The sequence below is a fragment of the Herpailurus yagouaroundi genome, unplaced genomic scaffold, assembly GCF_014898765.1.
Source record: "Herpailurus yagouaroundi ecotype Mexico unplaced genomic scaffold, PumYag 187, whole genome shotgun sequence".
Taxonomy (NCBI): Eukaryota; Metazoa; Chordata; class Mammalia; order Carnivora; family Felidae; genus Herpailurus; species Herpailurus yagouaroundi.
The window spans coordinates 25,994,436-26,015,184 of NW_024412418.1; the positions used below are offsets into that span (position 1 = coordinate 25,994,436).

General features: G+C 38.2%; 1 protein-coding gene across 1 annotated transcript; it reads left to right on the forward strand.

Moving 5' to 3' along the window:
• The first annotated feature begins 3,710 nt into the window (after nucleotides 1-3,710).
• Nucleotides 3,711-4,147, forward strand: LOC121043887 (elongin-B-like). Its single transcript, XM_040495879.1, has one exon. The coding sequence runs from the start codon at nucleotides 3,843-3,845 to the stop codon at nucleotides 4,092-4,094; it is 252 nt and encodes an 83-aa protein (XP_040351813.1). The 5' UTR covers nucleotides 3,711-3,842; the 3' UTR covers nucleotides 4,095-4,147.
• Nucleotides 4,148-20,749: the final 16,602 nt, after the last annotated feature.

Below are 20,749 nucleotides of genomic sequence, written 5' to 3' on the forward strand. Positions count from 1 at the left end.
GTTGGTCAACAGACACTTCTTCATCTACACATGGCAATGTGGTTAGACTAGACTTTTGATCTATAAGTCAATTTTAAGAGAATTCACATCTTTATCATGTTTAGACTTCCAACTGAGCACAATATGTCTCTCCATTTTCTTATGTGCTGTTTAATTTCTTTCACTGGTATTCATATTTTTCAGCATACAGACCTTATTTATGTATTTTCTTTGATTTTACCCAATATTACTTTTTTGAGATATCTTAACTGTTATTTTAAAATTTTGGTTTCCATTTACATTACCAGTATGAAGAAATACAGTTGAATTTTTGTGTGTGTGTTAACATTGTATCTATATTCTTCCTTAACACACATTAATTGTAGGAGTTTTTTGTTTTTGTTTTTTGATTGGTTGAAATTGTCTAGGTATACAGCCGTAATATCTGTAAATAGAAAATAAATTCATTTCCAATCAATTTAACTTGCATTTCTTTTTCTTGTGTTATTGCCTCGATTTAGACTTCCAGTATGATGTTAAATGGGACTGCAATGGACATTTTTGCCTTCCTCCCAATTTTATGGGTAAGGCAGTCACTCTTTAATTATGAAATATGATGTTAGCTGCAGGTTTTTTTGACGACCTTTTGAGAGGCTAAGAGAAAAATTACCAGGTGTACTCACAACTGCAAAGAAAAGATCTTTCCCCTCCCCCGCCGTACCGGAAACCAGCCAGGGCGTGCCCGGTTGTAGTCTGACATAAAGGCGGGAACCAATCAAGTTCTGCTGAATGGTTTGAAATAAAGGCAGGAACCAATCAAGTTCTGCTGAGCGTTCAAATTTAAATGTCAACCTATAACAACTCTGTAACCTCAAAAAAATCCCTAACTTGTTTGTGCCTGTCTATAAAAGAAGCTGTAAGATCCTTGCTCGGGGCCTCTTGCGTCACCGGCAACGAGTGCGCGGAGGACCGGGTTCGAACCTGCAATAAACGACCCTTGCCGCTTGGCTTTGGCTCTGGACTCTGGTGGTTTGTTTTCGGGGGGTCTCTCAAATCGGGGCATATCACTTTCTCTACAAAGCAATGGTTTCTTTGTATTCTTAGCTGCTGAGAATTTTTATCATAAATAAATATTGTGTTTTATGAAATGCGTTTTCAGTATCAAAAGGATTGTGTATTTTTTCCTTCTTTTTCACACTATTATTACACAAGTTTTCATTGACCAAATTTTCACACGTTCAATTACCATTGCATTTCTAGGGTAAATTTTAGTTGATCATAGTATATTTTTCTCTTCATATATGGCTAGGTATGTTGTTGTTGTTGTTGTTGCTGTTTATATATTGTTGAAGTTTTTGTAGCTATAGTAACAAAGGATAGTGGTTTGTAGTTTTCTTTTTTGTGCTGTCTTTATCTGGTTTTGATATGTTATTCTGAACTCATAAAATGAAACTGGAAGTTTTTATTTTTCATTCTTCAATTTTCTTGAAGAAATTGTTTAGAATTAGTGTTATTTGTCTTTAAATGTGTGATAAAGTTTTCCAGTGAAACCAATGGGTCTTGTTTTTAATCTGAAGGATTAAATATGAATTCATTTTTAAGAGCTATATGAATATTAATGCTATATATTTCTTCAGTGAATTTTGATATTTTATAGTTTTTGAGGCTTAGGTACATTTGTATAAGTTGTCAAATTTGTGTATGTAGAGTTCTTTATAGTTTTCTATATTATCCTATATATGTCCTAAGAGTCTGTAGGAATATCCCTTCTTTCAGTACTCATAAATAATTTGTGTCTCCTCTCCTTTATATTTGTTAGTTTTCCTAGATGTTTACCATTTTTATTTTATCTTCACAATAGACTGACTTTCTCTTTTTGGTTATTTTCTGTTTTGTTTCTTTCTGCTTTCACATTCATTGATGTCTGCTATCTTGCTTACTGTCTTCAATTGCCTTTGTCTTCTGATTTGCATTTCTTTTGCCCTTTAAGTTTCTTTAGGTAGAGCCTTAGATTCTAGAAGCAGCTTTTAGAAATAGGTCCTTTTTATTAACCTTGCTTATTTTCTCCCCACGATTTTTGTCTTTTACTGTAAAACGAGTTTTAAAATCTCCCAACTATAATTGTAGATTTGGTTTTAATACTTTTATTTGCTGTCTTACTTGAAGAGTTCTGGTAGTGGGTTGCTTTACAATTTAAATTCCAGTTGGAAGTATATCTGAATTGATGTCATCCTTCCATGAATATTGTGGCTGGGTTCAAGGTGTTAAGTTCTTAGCACAGACAAGAAGAGATGCTAAGTGGAACAAAGAGTTGGCTGTGTTGGTATTCTCTGTTGCCGTCCATATTAATTCACCTCTTCTGTGATCCAGAAAACTGAATTCTGCTGCATCATCTGTGCTTTCTTGCCCTCTGCCTTCCAGGTTGACTAACGGGAGAATCTGGAAGAATAATAGTGGATGTAGGAGGAGAGACCTTGGGATATTGATCCCCACACTCTGTTTTGGATATTCCCTTCCTGCCTTGATGAGGGCCTGATAGTTACTACATTTTAAGATACCAGCTTCTGTGGGATACCTCCTCCTTCATTGTTACCTATATTAACCTATGTTACCTCTTCTTTCTTCTCCCAACCTAGATGTGATCAGAACAAGGCACAAGAAAGTTGCAAGAAACGTATTACGTGAATGATTAATTAATGGAAGGCTGATATCACATACACCACATACTGATATCAAAACACAACCAAGCGTGGAAAAATCTCTGCAAAGGTACAGAAGATTCCCTAGGATTTGGGAGTGTTCTTTGATAGTATTGTAATATGGAAGTGGGTAATTAATGCTTAGGTTTAAAATAATGATTTGTTATTACTTTCTATTTTCTCTCTCTCTCTGTCCCACAATCATACACTAAAAAATAGACATTTTTTATTGTCACTGCTTATTTTTCTTACCAATGAAGTTTGCTAACAGAGACAGCTGAGGTCTTCCAGAGTTCCTGCATTGTAATATAATTTCACTTTTCTTTCTGTGTGATAGATCTCACATCTCTGCATGAACCGATATGTGACTTTTGATGCAGAAGTTATCACTCAAGCCAGGGATGCAGTCATTCTAGAGGTATTACAGTTAGAGCACTGTAGAAAAAAATCTGTTTGGTTGTGGGAAAATGAAATTTTATTTTTGTAGTATTGCTGTGTGCAAAATAGTTACTTACTTAGGTGTTTCATTTAATTACTTTTTGTATAATAAATGAAACTCTCTCATCTGAAAAATTCAAACCTACTAAAGAAGAAAAAAGGTGTGGGAAACTGACTCAGATACATATAGTTTTTCAAGGCAGATATTGAAGTAATATTTAATTGTGCTATAAATTTGATTTCACCATTAAACTTGTTTTCTATATGCTATATAATAATTTCTTATAATGTAATCTTTCTTGCTATGCATTAATTATTTTGAAATATAGTTTCCTAATAGCCTAGTCACATTTGAGGTCTGCAAATGTGCCTCTTCCACAAATCTCCCTTTCACCAAGTTTCTGCTCATGTTCCTTCCAAGCACTTGAACGTCCAGTCCAACGATTGGCTACCACTGGTGAATCAGTATACACTCAAACCTTTTTTTTTTTCCCCTATGTAAAATGAATCACCAGATACATTGGCCAAAGTTCTGATCACTGGATGAATTTCTCTTCAAGACTGCCCTACAGGAATGTCCCAGAAAATTCCATGATTCACCTATAGAGCTCTGCCAAAGTTTCCAAAAGTAAAAGGAAACCTCATTTAGTCGGGAGGCCTGCAGAGGGAGTTCTCAGAGTTCTCAGCATCGCAGCCCAAGCCAGGACCTGGCAGGACGTGTTCTTCATGATCAGGCCTGACGAGCAGCCGCTGTACAAGAACGACCAACTTCTGGATGATGGCCAGACACTGGGAGAGTGCGGCTTCACCAGTCAGATGGCACGGCCGCAGGCCCCAGCCACTGTGGGGCTGGCCTTCTGGGCAGATGAAGCTTTCGAGACCCTGCACATCGAGCCCTTCTCCAGTCCACCCGAGCTGCCCGATGTAATGAAGCCACAGGACTCAGGAAGCAGCGCCAGTGAACAAGCGGTGCAGTGAGAGGGCTCCGGGCCTGCCCCCAGTGGCCCCCCTCCCAATAAAAGAGATTTGGGTGTCTGCCTGGTTGCTGCCTTTTTCTGCGCACCCTCTCCTGACTCAGGCGTCACCTTCCCTGGGATGGGGTCTGCTCTCCTGCAAGGCTCCTTCTCAGCCCCGTGTGCTTGCTAGGCTGGCTGTGGCTGTGGGAGCGACCCCAAGCTCTGTGGGCCCTCACTGTCCACACCCACTCCAGCCTGCCCCTCAGGGGCTGTGCGCAGAGAACTGGGAGGAACCCCGGCCCCGGGCCAGCCTTCTGCTCAGCCTGGGGACAAAGGTTCCTACTGTGACTTCCAGCAAGCAGGCTCTCACAGGCTCTGGGGCAGCCTCTGGGCTGAGGGGCAGAGGCCAGGGGCAAAAATGTCAGCTGGAGCCAGTGTGGTTCCCAGGGGGACCCACCGCCTACAGTCGCCTTACTTGAGTCTTCTAAGGCTCTGGGGGCGGGGGGGGGGGGACATTCAAAGTGGAAAGACTGCTCTCTCTCCACCCCTAATAATCTATAGACCGCCCCCTCCCCCCAAAAAAGTGCCATCGACACTTCATGCTCCATTATGTCAGCTAGATCATATGGCTCAAGTGACGGAACAGTGAACCTGCTGTAGCAAACCTTCCTTTGATCTGATCTTCATTCAAAACTAGCATTTTTGGGGGGTCGCTTGTAAATGGGCCAGAGTTAGCACACCCAGATGACAAACTATATTGCCTCTATAAGCTAAAGGGCCTCACTAGTTGTTGTGCTTCGTTTTTATTTTTAAATGCAGCTAGATGCAATAACTTCTTTTTCACCTTGGAAGGGATGCCCTGTATACACCACTGGACTCCTAGAAATTCCATGAGGGTAGAAGGCCCGTGAATTTTTATTGAATTTATTTCTCAGTCTCTAACAGGTAAATGTTTTACCACCACGTCTAAAGAGTTGGTACTTCTTAATCACTACATAATGTCAACCTACATGGGCCAGTATGACGTCTTCTGGATGGCCAGCAATTAAGTTTCCTGTGGAATCAGTTAGGATACAGGGCCGAAAAGCTGATATACCTCTGTGGTAAAACAGTGAAGCTGTATGGCCAGCCTTGCCAACTAAAAGGAAACTGGTTTTGATGGTCTTTACCAGCAAGTGTTGAGAAAAAAGAACTTGACAACTCTATAGCTGCATATCAGGTACAAGGAAAAGTATTAATTTACTCAAGCTGCGAAACCACATGTGGAAGGGCAGATGAAATTAGAGTTTATACCTAGTAAAGTTTACAATAACCCACTGTCAATCTCCATGGTACATCTGCTTTCTAAACTGGACAAATTGGCAGATTTGAATGAGGATGTAATGGGAATGCACCCTTCAAGTCATTGATAGTGACATTAATCTCAATAGTCCTTGCAGGTATGTAGTATTGCTTTTAGTTTACTATTTACTACTTACTTAGGTAGAGGCATTTCTGATGGCTTACACATGGCCTTTCCTAATGCAATAGCACTTACACTGCAGGTTGGAGAACCTTGGTGGAAATTATTCAATTGCTAAGTCTGTCTATTCTAATTATGCATTCTGGCACTAAAAAAATAACCACATGAAGGATTTCTGAACACACACTGGACCCATATTGAGATAAACTTGAGTGACATTTTGGATCTCCTGGATTTAGCTACACTTCAGAGCCTGTGTCTAGTAATCTTTTAAAAATCTGATTATCTCTTTTTTTTTCCCCCAACACACAGTCACTTAATAAAAGGCCATAGGTCTCTTTGGGCAGGGTGTGGAGAATGATTAACAGTGTAAAATTTGGCAGTGTCCTTCCTGAAGAGGACCTGACCTCCCTTAATTCAAGGGATTAAAGGTCTATAAACTGGCTTGACTCTGGAACTATCAGGATTCCATTCTTCCCCAGTGATTGTCCTCACTTTAATTTCAGACATCCTGTGAGGTTGTGGATTCAATTTGTGTTATAATGCAGCTGCTTGCAAGATGAGACTCTGGGTTGGGTTTTTAGAACTGTCAGCTCTGTGGCTATAGGAGATAAGGATTTCTTTCGGGGAAGTTATAGACACTTTCAGGTTATTTGTAAGGAATTTAAGCTGGGAATTTGAATCCCTGAACTCATTATTTTATCTTCCCACTTGCTCCAGTGCAATTAAGAGCAACCAGAAATCTCATTATACCCATTAAATTGGCAAAGGTGTTCTAAGATATTGAATACATAGCCAATCAGAATATGAGTTTTATGAGTTTTTGATTAAGAGTATCCAGTGGTGGTACTTTGTGTATTTCTATTGACCCTTCATGAAATGAACTACCAGTACTTTCTTTACCATTAAAAATAGAGCCATTTATGCCTTGAATATAATTAGACTAGAGAACTAATTCCAGATACTCCAGAACAAGTTCAGAAAACTCATCATTAATATTTCATTCCTGTAGAACCACTTCTCATACCAAATCTGTACCTCTCAGAGTTTTTCAGAGTTCTTCAGAGAAGGAGAACCAATAGGAGATACATTTTTCATTTGAAATTTTTTTCTTTTTTAATATAGGCATTTACAGGTACATACTTTTTTAGTGTTTATTTAAATTCCCATTAGCTAACATACAATATAGTGATTCAACACTTTCATACAACACCCAGTGCTCATCACAAGTGCGCTCCTTAATCCTAATCACCTATTTAACCCATCCCCCCATCCGCTTCCCCTCTTGTAACCATCAGTTTGTTCTCCAGAGCTAAGAGTCTGTTTCTTGATTTGTCTCTCTCTCTGTTTTTTCCCTATGCTCATCTATTTTGTTTCTTAAATTCTACACGAGTGAAATCAATTATATGGTGTTTGCCTTTCTATGACTATTTCATTTATCTCTATGTATCCTTTTAGCTGGATCCCATTCGTTTTCCTATGTTGTTTTTTCATCTTAATTCATCTTAACATATTTTCTAATTTTCCTTATTTTTTTTCCCTTGACTTACAGGTTATTTAAGAGTGTGTTGTTTAATTGTTTACATATTTATGAACTCACTAAGTTTTTTTGCTATTTCTTTTTTTTTTAATTTTTTACATTATTTTATTTTATTTTTTGAGAGACAGAGAGAGACAGAGCATTAGCAGGAAGTGGGCAGAGAGAGAGGGAGACCCAGAATCCAAAGCAAGCTCCAGGCTTTGAGCTGTCAGCATAGGGCCCAATGTGGTGCTTGAACCCATGGACACAAGATCATGACCTGAGCCGAAGTTGGGCCCTCAACTGACTGAGCCATCCAGATGCCTCCTTTGCTATTTCTTTATTATATTATTCTATGATGGTTAATGAACTTTGTGTAATCCTACACATCTTAAATTTATTTATTCTTATTTTATGGCTTAGCATGCAGTCTATCTTGGAGAATGATCCATGTGCACTTGAGAGAAATGTATATTTTGCTGTTAGTCAAGTGCTATATAGATACCTGTTAAATCGATTTGTTTTATAGTGCTGTTCAAATCTTATATCGTCTTGTTGATGTTCTTTCCAGTTATACTATTAATTTTTGAAAATGTGGTACTGAGGTCTCCAATGGCTATTATTTTTAATGACATAAATCTTCTATTGCATTTTCCTTTAAATTTTTTATCGTGGTATAATATACATAAAATATACCATCTTTACCATTTTTAAATGAACAGCTCAGTGATATACTTATATTATGCAACCATCACTACCATCAATCTATGGAACTCTTTTTCATTTTGCAAAACTGAAACTCTGACCATTAAACAATAATTCCCCATTCTTTCTTCCGCCTAAAACCTGGTAAGCTCTGTTCAAAGCTTATACAAAGTATTGCTAGGAATAATGGAATTACACATTATTTGTCCTTGTATGTGTGGCTTACTATGCTTAACATAATGTTTTCAAGGTTCACACCATGTTGGATTATGTCAGAATTTCTCTCTTTTTAGGGGCTGAATATAACATTTTATTGTATATTGTCATATTGTTTTATTGTCAATATTGTATATTGTCAATGAACACCTGAATTGCTTCTACCTTTTAGCTACTGTTAATAATGCTGCTATGAACATGAATGTACAAATATCCCTTTGAGATCCTATTTTCATATATCTTGGGTATATGCAGAGGTGGAATTTCTGTATCATTTGAATTCTACCTTTAGCTTTTTGAGGGCCCACCAAACTGTTTTCCATGGCACCTACATCATTTAACATTCCTGCCAACAGTCAAAGTGATTCCAATTTCTCAGCATCATTGTCAAAACTTTTCAGTTTTTTTTTTTTTTTATAATAGCCATCCTAATGGGCATGAGGTGGTATCTCATGGTGGTTTTGACATGTCCAGTGATTTTCAACTAACTATGCCTCCCTTCATGTATGTCCTTTTTTGCTCTATGCATCTTGGAGCTTTGATGTTAGATGCATGTATGTTTATAATTATTGTATTTTTTCTGATGACTTAACCATCTTATCATTCTAAAATGTCCTTATTTTTTGTGGGGCACCTGAGTGACTCAGTTGGTTAAGTGTCTGACTTCGGCTCAGGTCATGATCAGCAGTTTGTGAGTTCGAGCCCCACGTTGGGCTCAGTGCTGACAGCTCAGAACCTGGAGCCTGCTTCAGATACTGTGTCCCTCTCTCACTCTGCCCTTCCCCAGCTCATGCTCTGTCTCTGTCTCTCTGTCAAGAATAAACACTAAAAAAATAACAATAAAAAGTCCTTATTATTTTATTTTTTTAAATAATTTTTTAACATTTATTCATTTTTGAAAGACAGAGAGAGACAGAGGACAAGCAGGGGTGGGTGAGGCAGAGAAAGAGGGGGACACAGGATCTGAAGCAGGGTTCAGGCTCTGAGGTGTCAGCACCGAGTCAGATGTGGGCCTCAAACTCACGAACCACGAGGTCATGACCTGAGCTGAAGTCAGACGCTTAACCGACTAAACCACCCAGGCGCCCCCTTTTTTTTCTTTTACAGTCTATTTTGTCTGATATTAGTATAACAACTTCATATTTCTCATGTTTGTGTTTTTCATGATATTATATTTTCCATCATATTACTTGCAAACTGTCTTTTAAACTAAAATTCATCTCTAACACATATAGTTGGGTCACAGTTTAATTATTTTTAATTTTTTATTTTTTTTAATTTATTTTTTTAATATGAACTTTATTGTCAAATTGGTCTCCATACAACACCCAGTGCTCATCCCAAAAGGTGCCCTCCTCAATGCCCATCACCCACTTTCCTCTCCCTCCCACCCCACATCAGCCCTCAGTTTATTCTCAGTTTTTAAGAGTCTCTTATGGTTTGGCTCCCTCCCTCTCTTTTTTTTTTCCCCTTCCCCTCCCCCATGGTCTTCTGTTAAGTTTCTCAGGATCCACATGAGAGCGAAAACATATGGTATCTGTCTTTCTCTGTATGACTTATTTCACTTAACATAACACTCTCCAGTTCCATCCACGTTGCTACAAATGGCCATGTTTCATTCTTTCTCATGGCCAAGTATTATTCCATTGTGTGTATAAACCACAACTTCTTTATCCATTCATCAGTTGGTGGAAATTTAGGCTCTTTCCATAATTTGGCTATTGTTGAGAGTGCTGCTATAAACATTGGGGTACAAGTGCCCCTATGCATCAGCACTCCTGTATCCTTTGGGTAAATTCTTAACAGTGCTATTGCTGGGTCATAGGGTAGATCTATTTTTAATTTTTTGAGGAATCTCCACACTGTTTTCCAGAGTGGCTGCACCAATTTGCATTCCCACCAATAGTGCAAGAGGGTTCCCGTTTCTCCATATCCTCTCCATCATCTATAGTCTCCTGATTTGTTCATTTTAGCCACTCTGACTGGCATGAGGTGATATCTCAGTGTGGTTTTGATTTGCATTTCCCTGATGAGGAGAGACCTTGAGCATCTTTTCACGTGCCTGTTGGCCATCTGGATGTCTTCTTTAGAGAAGTGTCTATTCATGTTTTCTGCCCATTTCTTCACTGGATTATTTGTTTTTCGGGTGTGGAGTTTGGTGAGTTCTTTATAGATTTTGGATACTAGCCCTTTGTCTGATATGTCATTTGCAAATATCTTTTCCCATTCCATTGGTTGCCTTTTAATTGTGTTGATTGTTTCCTTTGCAGTGTAGAAGATTTTTTTCTTCATGAGGTCCCAATAGTTCATTTTTGCTTTTAATTTCTTTGCCTGTGGGGATGTGTCCAGTAAGAAATTGCTGTGGCTGAGGTCAGAGAGGTTTTTCCCTGCTTTCTCCTCTAGGGTTTTGATGGTTTCCTGTCTCACATTCAGGTCCTTCATCCATTTTGAGTTTATTTTTGTGAATGGTGTAAGAAAGTGGTCTAGTTTCATCCTTCTGCATGTTGCTGTCCAGTTCTCCCAGCACCATTTGTTAAACAGACTGTCTTTTTTCCAGTGGATACTCTTTCCTGCTTTGTCAAAGATGAGTTGGCCATACTTTTGTGGGTCTAGTTCTGGAGTCTCTATTCTATTCCATTGGTCTATGTGTCTGTTTTTGTGCTAATACCATGCTGTCTTGATGATTATAGAAACTGTCCTTTAATCTAAAGTTCATCTCCAATACATATAGTTGGGTCACGGTTTATTTATTTTTTATTTAAAAACAATTTTTTAATGTTTATTTGAGAGCGAGAGAGAGCAAACAGGTGAAGGGCAGAGTGAGAGGGAGACACAGGATGCAAAAAGCAGGCACCAGGCTCTGAGCTGTCAGCAGAGAGCCCGCTGCAGGGCTCAAACCCACAAACCTCGAGATCATGATGCTCCCGAAGCCAGACACTTAACCGACTGAGCCACCCAAGTACCCCAGGTCAAGGTTTATTTTATACAATCTCCTAATTTTGCATTTTGAAGGTTTTTTTTTTAACATTTATTTATTTTTGAGAGACAGAGCATGAGCAGGGGAGATGCAGAGAGAAAAGGAGACACGGAATCCGAAGCAGGCTCCAGGCTCCAAGCTGTCAGAATAGAGCCCTTTGCGGGGCTGGAACTCACAAACTGTGAGATAATTACCTGAGCTGAAGTCTGTGGCTGAACCAACTGAGCCACCCAGATGTCCCTTGCCTTTTGGAGTGTTTACTCCATTTATATTTAGGGTCATTACTTATAAAGTAGGATTTATGTGTAATTTTGCTAATTGTTTTCCATATGTCTCAGGTTCTTTTGTTTCTCCCTCTATGAGTGCATTTTTTCATGTTAGATTTTTTTCTAGTGTACCATTTTAATTCAGTTCTCATTTCTTTTCCTTTTTTTTTTTTTTTTTTTTTTACTTATTTTTCTTAGTGGTTTATCTGGATGCTGCAGTTAACATTTTATTTTATAATAATCTAGATGAGACTAATAAAAATTTTATGTCAATAATATAACAAACTGCTCCTATATTCTTCCATTGCCTCCCTCTTCCTTTGAGCTACTGTTGTCATACAAATTATACCTTTATTCACTGATTTCCCATCAACACAGACTTCTAATTATTATTCCATGCAATTGTATTTTAAGTAAGACAGGAGAAAATAAAGAATTACCAGAAAAATGTATTTATATTATCTTTTACATTTTATGTGCATTTTATTTCTTTATGTGGATTTGAGTTACTGTCTACTGCCTTTCCATTTCAGTTTAAATGTCTTCTTGTAGCTTTTTTTTTTTTTCCTTATAGGGCAGGTTTGCTAGCAACAAGTTTCCCAGTGTTATTTATATGCTAATCTTTTAATTAATCCCCATATAGCCATTTTGGGCTGGATATGAAATTCTTGGTTGACAGACTTTCCTTTCAGTGCATTGAATATGTAATCCATAGCCTTCTGAGTGCACTGGTTTTGATGAAAAATACGTTGTTAATGCTATTGAAAATTCTTTGAATGTGCTGAGTCACTTTTATCTCTTTATCTTTGGCTTTCCACAGTTTATGAAGTGTTAAGATCTGGATTTCTTTGACTTTAAATTCAAGAGAGTTCACTGAGGTTATTAGATGCCAAGATTAATTATTTTTAAGTGGAATTTGAAAAGGCTTTATGCCACTGCTTTCTCAAAAGTTCTTTCTGCCCCTGTGTCACTCTCCTTTACTTCTAGCTCTCCTGTCACTGTCATGAAACCATTCATAATTTTTTAACAGTTGTTCCATATTTTCACTCTGCCTTGGGCCCCGCATATTATGTAGCTGGTTTTATGGGGGAGGACAGGCTTAAAGGGATAGGACAGGAACTGGAACTCAAAGAACCCCTACACTGGATTTTATTTGAAGTGTGATGGCCAGACATTGGAGTACATGAAGCAAGGGAGAGTTGTGGTCTGGTTTGTAGAGAGGCACAGTGGTTAAGAAGAGCAACTCTGAAATCAGACTGCCTGGGTTCAAACCCAACTTTGCTAACTTCTTAGGTATGTGATCTTGGATGAGTTAGTTAAATTCTCTGTACTTCAGTGTCTTCAGGCATAAAATGGGAAGTTGATACAACTTACCTCACTGGTTGTGGTGAACATACATATGATTGGTTAGAACTACTGGAACATTATAAGAACCATGTGAGTGTTTGCTATTATGATTAGGAGCACTGGCCAGGTTTTCCTAGTAAGTGCAAGCATTTTGTCAGCCATTTTGCCAGAGAGCAGTGAGAGAAGCAGTGAGCAGGTGGCAAGGGATATGGTCAAGTTTGAAATAATCAGAGGCCAGATCTTGTAGGACTTTGTGGTTCTTGGTGAGAAGTTTGCACTTTAAGTGATGGACACTTGAGAGTAAGAGTGGCATATATATATTTCATATTTATGTATTTTTGGAGCAAGAGAGAGAGAGAGAGAGAGAGAATATGAGTGGAGGAGGCGCAGAGAGCTAGGGAGGCACAGAATCCAAAGCAGGCCCCAGGTTCCAGGTTCAGAGCTGGAAGCACAGAGCCCGACGTGGGACTCGAACTCACGAGCTGTGTGATCATGACCTGAGCCGAAGTTGGACACTTAACCAACTGAGCCCCCCAGGCACCCCAACATTCTATTTATTTTTGAGAGACACAGAGCACAAGTGGAGAAGGAGGAGAGATAGAGGGAGATACAGAATCTGAAGCAGGCTCCAGGCTCCGAGCTGTCAGCACAGAGCCCGACATGGGTCTTGAACTCACGAGCCATGAGATCATGCCCTGAGCTGAAGTCGGATGCTTAACGGACTGAACCACCCAGGTGCCACAAGAGTGACATGTTTGATTTGCATTGTATTCCCTTCCATCCCAGCTCTTTATTAAAGATTTAGGTTAGTAACTTGATTCAAAGGTCACTCAAGAAAAAATAAAAGTTTTGGAATTTCTGCTGCCTCTTGAGGGATACAAAATAACTTCACTGAATTCAAGGCAAGCTGCACTTCTTAATCTTCTTTGAAGGTGTGGAAGGGCCTGAGGCCAGCATTATAATATATTCAAGAAATGGTCTAAGTTCAGGTTCCTTAATGACCTACCCACCAGCAAACTTGCTGGAAATTCTCACATTATAATTCCTCTCACAGTCATCACTAATGACTAATTTGTTACTTTACTGACAATGGTGAAGGCAAACTTCTAGTTCCTACAAGTTATTTCCCTCTCTAATCCTCTTTTCCTGGTTAGGTCTTCAGCTTTTGTTCCTCCTCTAAAATCTGTAGTTCCCTGTAATAGCTAACATCTATTGCCAACTACAAAAACTCCTTATCCCGAAGGGGGAAATAAAATCACAGTTCGAAACAGTTTTCAATTCCCTAAAAATAATGAAATCGGTTGCTTCCAAAGGGACTGTTGCTACGGAAATCCCATTACAGTCCTCCTCCATGGCAGTCAATTAGATAATTGCAATTGAAATAATTATTAGCATTATCAGCTGTCAGTGACCATGTTCAATATTTTAATACATCCAAGCAGGAAGGTGGAACAAAGCCATTGCCTTGCCAACTGGGTGACATCATCTGGCATGCTCGTTTCTGTATCAGAAGGAGACCAGAAATGGGGAGACTAGCAACTTTGCTTCACCCCTGGCTGAAAAGCTGCAGTATTTGAAAGGCGGTGGGGCATATTTTCTATCATAAAGAATCTGTAAGTGTAGTGAAAGGAAAAAAAAAAAAAACACCTTAGAAGAGGGCAGATTTGTATAGCCAGGCCAATGTCAAAACAGGAAAGTGAGCCAACTCTGGAATTTAAGGAATAGAAATTATATAGGTGGCATGTCACACATACTTCAGTGCTTTAAACTTGAGTTCACAAAGGTTCGTCTTGAGTACAAATAAAAATTCAGAGTCCTCAGCTCCAGCACAAGAAAATCTGTTTCAGTAAATCTAGGGTATAGACCAGGACCGGGCTTGTGCAATGCTAATGTTCAGGTTGGGTGCAGGGGTCCATCAGGTGCTAGGTGGGTATGGAAATACTGACTTTCTGGGTTCTGGTTTCATGTGTCTTGAGCAAGTCACCTAAAGCATTTTAATCTGCTAAGATTAAATAATCTTATTGAAGATGATAAGATGATCTGATAAGATGATAAGATGATCTCCTATAACAACAAAATTTTGCTACAACTCACCTATCCTTGCTTCAAATCCTTTTTTTCTATGTTGGAAATGCTACATCCATTCTCTTTCTATATTAAGTTTAGAGTCAAGCTCTTTATTTGTTTTCATTTTTTAGTGCTTACTTCCATCAGGGATTTTAGGGAAATTTGGGTGGAGGAGGGTAAGCGCCAGAACTTATAGCTCCATAAAATATAAACACCTAAACCACTCTTCTACTATCTTGAGTGACTTATGCAAGGCCAATAAAGCTGAATATCCTTCAAGTCACAACCTATGGACCGGACTAAGGATTTTCTTTTTCTTTCAATCTTTAGAGTGAGTCTCAGCTCACTGCCCCTCACGAGAAAGCTTTAAAGCTCTTTGAGAAAGAGTCCATTGAACACCTACTTGTGTCAGATTCTGGGGATAAGGCAATGGAGAAAACAGACGATGCCCTACTTTCCTGGAGATAGCATTTTAGAGGTAGGCACTGACAAAACATATATCCAAGTACGTATGTAATACAATGTCATACAGTGGTGCAATTTATGCAGAGGGGACAGCAAGACTAGGGGATAGACAGCAATGGCAGCAGGGTAGTGACATCAGTGGTCCTTATTTTTGGTAGGAAAATCAAGGATAATCCTTCTTATACAGAAATAATTGAGTAGAGTAATAGAATCGAGTACGCTGAATAAATATTTAGAAAAACAACATCCCAGTCGGAGAAATTGGCAGTTACTAAATACATGGCAAGTTTATTGCACAGCAAAGAAGCTGGTAGAAATGCCAAGTGAGCCATGGGGAGGGTGATGGGAAATGAAGATGCAGAGCCTCATAAGCCATGATGAGTGTCAAGTTTTTTAAAACAGAATTCTCAGTGATCCTGAAAACAACTGGATAGTTTTAAGGAGAGGAATGTCATGATGTAACCTTTTAAAAATATGTTTAGAATTTTATTTATTTTGAGAGACAGAGACAGTGTGAGTGGGGAAGGGGCAGAGAGAGAGAGGGAGAGAGAGAATCTCAAGCAGGCTCCGCACTGTCAGTGCAGAGCCCGACGCGGGCCTCCAACTCATGAAACCATGATCATGACCTGAGCTGAGAGTTGGACGCTTCACCGACTGAGCCACCCAAGCGTCCCATTTCTTTTTAAAGAATCAGTAAGGACACTATGCGGTGAATAGATCATGGGGTCAAGGGTGATATGGAATGACAATTTAGAAAACTGTCTGAGTAGTTTAGAAGTATAAAAACTTTGTATTTAATGAGTGGTTGTAAGAATTCTAAACTTTTCAAGGGGCTTTTAGGTCCACAGAGACCTTATCTCATTTACTCCCTCAAAAGAAATTTCAGGGTACATCAGGAAGAAGTCTGTTCACATACTTTCCTTTAATAAAAGAGAGAATTGGAAAAAGGGAGGGTATAAAGAAGTCCACTAGGCTTTGAAGCTTTGAAGTGGGAATGAAGAAAGATTGAAAAGGAAAGTGGATGCTTCTATTTCCCAAATGAGAATAAAAATCTAATTTCAAAAAAGTAATGAATGTGTGTAGAATCATTTCTACCATAAAATCTGAAATGAGGCTTGGTTTTGATTAATGTTTTATTGGTTTTTTTAAGGCCCCAGCAAAACTAGTACTGGGTTTCTGCAAGTTTAAAACTTGGAAAGCAAAAGACAATCTGGAATGCATATATTTTTTTTCTTCTACAGAAAAGTATCATTGGAACATGTAAATATTCTATTCATATACCTACTCATTTAATTTTTAAAGAGAACTTCTTCATGTATCCCTGGATTATAGGCAATGATATATACATCTTACTAAAATTATTATGGTTGTGAGTTAGGGTAAATTTCTTCTCATTTTCCTTCAGATGTTATTCATTACCTATTAAGAGAAATAATAAAAAAAAATCTAAGAAATAACTCACACCAGATGGGTAAAGAAAATAATTATATGCTTATAAAATGTTTAGGAAGCAAATAAACAGAGTCCCTTAATTAGTATTTTAGACTCTCAATAGGAGACAGAAATTAGATGGCTTGAAAAGAAAAGTTGTGTGGTGATATTATGTGACTAAATGGAGAGGCGACTGATGCCACATTACCCACAAATTTTAAAAGGAAGATCATATCTTGATTCATTCACCTTGCAGTATCTGGACAAATCCAGTCTTTTTCTTCAGACAGGCACAATTAGGAGAGTTTTTTTTGGAAACAAGACACAGGCACACGCACACACACACACACACACACACACACACACAGTGAGAGAGAGAGAGATGTACCATACATGTATCCAGCTCCATATGCATAATAATTTTCCTTTTTGGCATCTCTGAATGAATTTAGGTATGTGTAGATACCTTTAAAATAGGAATAAGTCATATTTGTAAAATGCTTATTATTTGCCCTATTTATGTTCTCATTTAATATTTAATGAAAATAGCTATTATTATTACTCTTTGGAAACAGCTATTATCATCACAAGTTATGCCATCTCATAATTCCCAATTTACCAGTGAAGACTCTGAAACACACAGAGGTTAGCTACTTTTTTGAGGTCACATAATTAAGCTGCATGAAGAATTTAATGCAAAGTTTGACTCCAAAGTCTTCTTTTATAATCATGTCATACCAGTTCTAGTGTAGTATATGTATGTGTCACAGACTTTGAGTCTGGAGTTCTCTCTTGTCCAGCAAGAGAGTGGGCCCAGAACTGAATACGAGAGAGGCTAATGTCCAGGAGGAGACAAGAGCTCTGAGTAAGGGTCCTTGCTCTATTTATTAGAATCAGAAGGCTTACATACCATATGGATGTGCAGAAAGAGACAATAAAACAGTGATCATTAACTCATGTGTGTGAGAGAAAGGGGTTTCGAAGGTGTGCATGTTAGGAGTTAGGGTCAATACAAATCAAAGTCCCGGCTCCGAGCAGACGGCTGTTTACTGCAAGCACCAGGCACTGTGTCTGTTTATCTTAACTTGTGCAGGGGCTCAGACAGATAGAGCCTGCTACCTGAGGGTTAACAAGGCATTTTTCTTGCTAATTAGCAAGTGTCTCTGGGCACTTTCACCCTGTAGCAGCGTTTGGGTCTATGCTTTGCTTTACTTAACGATGAATCCTAGGCACTTTCGCCCTGCTGCGGCAGCTTTCCACCTCTACTTGTTCTCAGATGCTTTTGTCCTGTGGAAGCGGCTTTCCTCTCTATGCTTTGTCCTATGCCAGGTGCTGTCGCCCTGTGACAGCTTTCCACCCTGAACCTTGTTAACCCACTGGTGCAAGCTCAGAGAATTCTTAACCTTATTCCCCACATGTATGCAGCAAAGTAACTTTTAGAAAAGTTGACCTGGAAGTAGTGTGTTCCAAGACACAAAATTGAGACCCAATCTCAGGAAGGTTTCAGAAGATTTCTTTTAAAAATCTACCACCACCATCATGTCTGCCTAACCGTTGGCCTAAACAGAGCACATAGGTCAACCTTTAGAGAAAACCAGTGAGTTTGAATTGTTTGTGACTATCTAAGGGAATAATAGAAAACATTACATTCTCTGATGTGTCAAAGAATAATAATTACCTACCAGGTCAGCTGGTGAAGTGGGAGTTCCTAGAATTGTGCAGTATAAGTCAATCAGACAAATCTGTCTTCGGATTTGTCCAAGAAAAGAAAATTATACAAAGCATACCAGAACTTAAGTAAAAGCCAATTACCCCCTGGAAGCTGCAACACGGACTAATTAGTATTTCATTCTGCAAAATATAGCCATGCACTTAACTGTACTTAACCCAAATTTCAAATTAAACACTTAGAGAACAAAGTAACTGTGTAACTTTATTTTAAAAGGAAAAAAAAAAACTTCAGCAAAGTATTTTCTTATAAACAGAAAATATAATTTTCTTATATTTTCAAATGTGTTGTGATTTCTACAACAATTCCTGGAAATTCTTACAATTCCCTGTCATTGAGGACATTCTCTCATTATCATTTGAGAGAAATGAACTTTCCTTGACTTCATTCTTATTTCTCTAACTGTGTACCTTTGCTCTAGTATAGTCAAAGTGGATAGTGTAATTACTCACCTCACTTTCTCCAAATAAAACATACTTTGGTTACCATAAGGATAGGTGTTAAAATTCCTTTGAGTCTCCATGCATACAAAACCATGCTGAAAAGAATTCCCCCTTTTAGAACATTTAGCAAATATAATTCCCTAGTCTAGGTCAAACCTTACACAAAGCAATAGATGTGAAGAAGTATATGAGCCACACCTGTGTATAAGAGGGATGGGGATGACTGTATCTAATGGCTGATTTGAGACGCTAATTTGTTGTGTCCATTTGTACAGCCTAATTTAGCATATTGTATTCATTGCAACTGTGTTGGATGGTTACTTAACTACACATACACAGTTATCTATTAAGCTTTTAAAATTCTTGTGTTAATCTGAAACAAGATGTATGTCATCTAACTGGAATTTAAATAAAAACTTGGAAAGAAGAAAAAAGACAATTCCTGTGTTAAAACGACATGAAAGATGTAAATAGGAATGAAATTAGGGCAGAAAAAAAGGCATCTGACTGGTATATGCATATTTTGCTGAATTTATATCCATGAACACATGAATACAGACACATACATATGTGGATAGAGAAGTAAACATATGAAGGTATTCATATACTAAATTTATGCAACTACCAATAATGATGTTAAAAAATTCCAGTAAGCATAGATGTGTATGGCTATCACTACAATGGTGCTTGCAATGTATATTGCAAACAGGAGCATGCATAAAAACATACAGCACACATACACTATATGAGAAGATACATGAATAATTGTTAGGATTAAGTTACTAGATGGTATGTCCATAGATAAAACAAATGTACCCCAGAAATCTCTGAATTTGTGAATTCCAATACAAAAAAACAAAAACAAACAAAAACAAAGCGACCTTTAAATGCATACCCTGACACCTCCCACCAAATAAAGTAAAATGAAAGAGGAAATGGCAGACAGTAGGATTAGCACTGTAGGGAAGGAAGATTTGTTCCATGCCTTCATTCAAACAACTAGTCTGTGTCTCCATTATGGGAAGAAAGACGAGAGTTCTTTTAGGGTTCATATTTCCCCTACCTTCTTATCTCTTTAATCATATCAAGGTGGAAATGCATAAACACATAAAACACATAAACAGGCTGCTTAATATACAACCAGGAGGATAAAATGAGAAGGTGCATTTTCTTAAATGTTTTATTCATTTTTGAAAGAGACAGAGAACAAGCAGGGATGGGGCAGAGAGAGAGAGAGGGACACAGAATCTGAAGCAGGCTCCAGGCTCTGAGCTGTCAGCATAGCCCAGTTTGGGACTCGAACTCAGGAACCTCGAGATCATGACCTGAGCCAAAGTTTGACATTTAACCAACTGAGCCACCCAGGCGCCCCGTGTACATTCTTTGCCAAGGCTGGTAAGAGTCATTACGTCAACTTAATAATGGTCTAATTTACTTTTTTCAACACATCTAGCTGGTCCTCATTTCCACTGATTCAGAAGATGTTTATTCTTTATCTCATAACTTTTTCAAATTTGCAAACATTAATTGTTCTAATATGCATTAAACTATTTACTTATTTGCTGTGTAATAAATGACCAGAAACATATGCAGTAAATATATTCAATTTTATTTATGCCACATCTACTTAAGAAGGATCTATGTCAGGGACTTAAAGAATAGATTTAAAATGCGCTCTTCATTACCTGTTCCTTTTATCCATATTGTGTTGTTCTTTTTTCATGGAGTCAGAATCACCTGAAGTCATTCCCAGTGGCTAAGCAAATTGTCAGCATCTCATTTTACTCATGTTGGAAACATGACCATTTAAAAAGTTGTGAACTTTCTGCCAAGCAGACATTAAGATTTACATTGACACATTATTCCAAGGAAAGACTTGAGGAGCAGCTTTGGGGATTTCCAGCCCCCAAATCTTAAACTTTGGGATCAAGACTGAAGAAGTATAAAGAAGTAAAACAGAAATTTGCAGGGTAAAAAGCACCAACTTATCATTTTGAACACGATGCTAATTTAACAGGAACTTATTAGGAGTGTTCATCTTCTGCTCAAT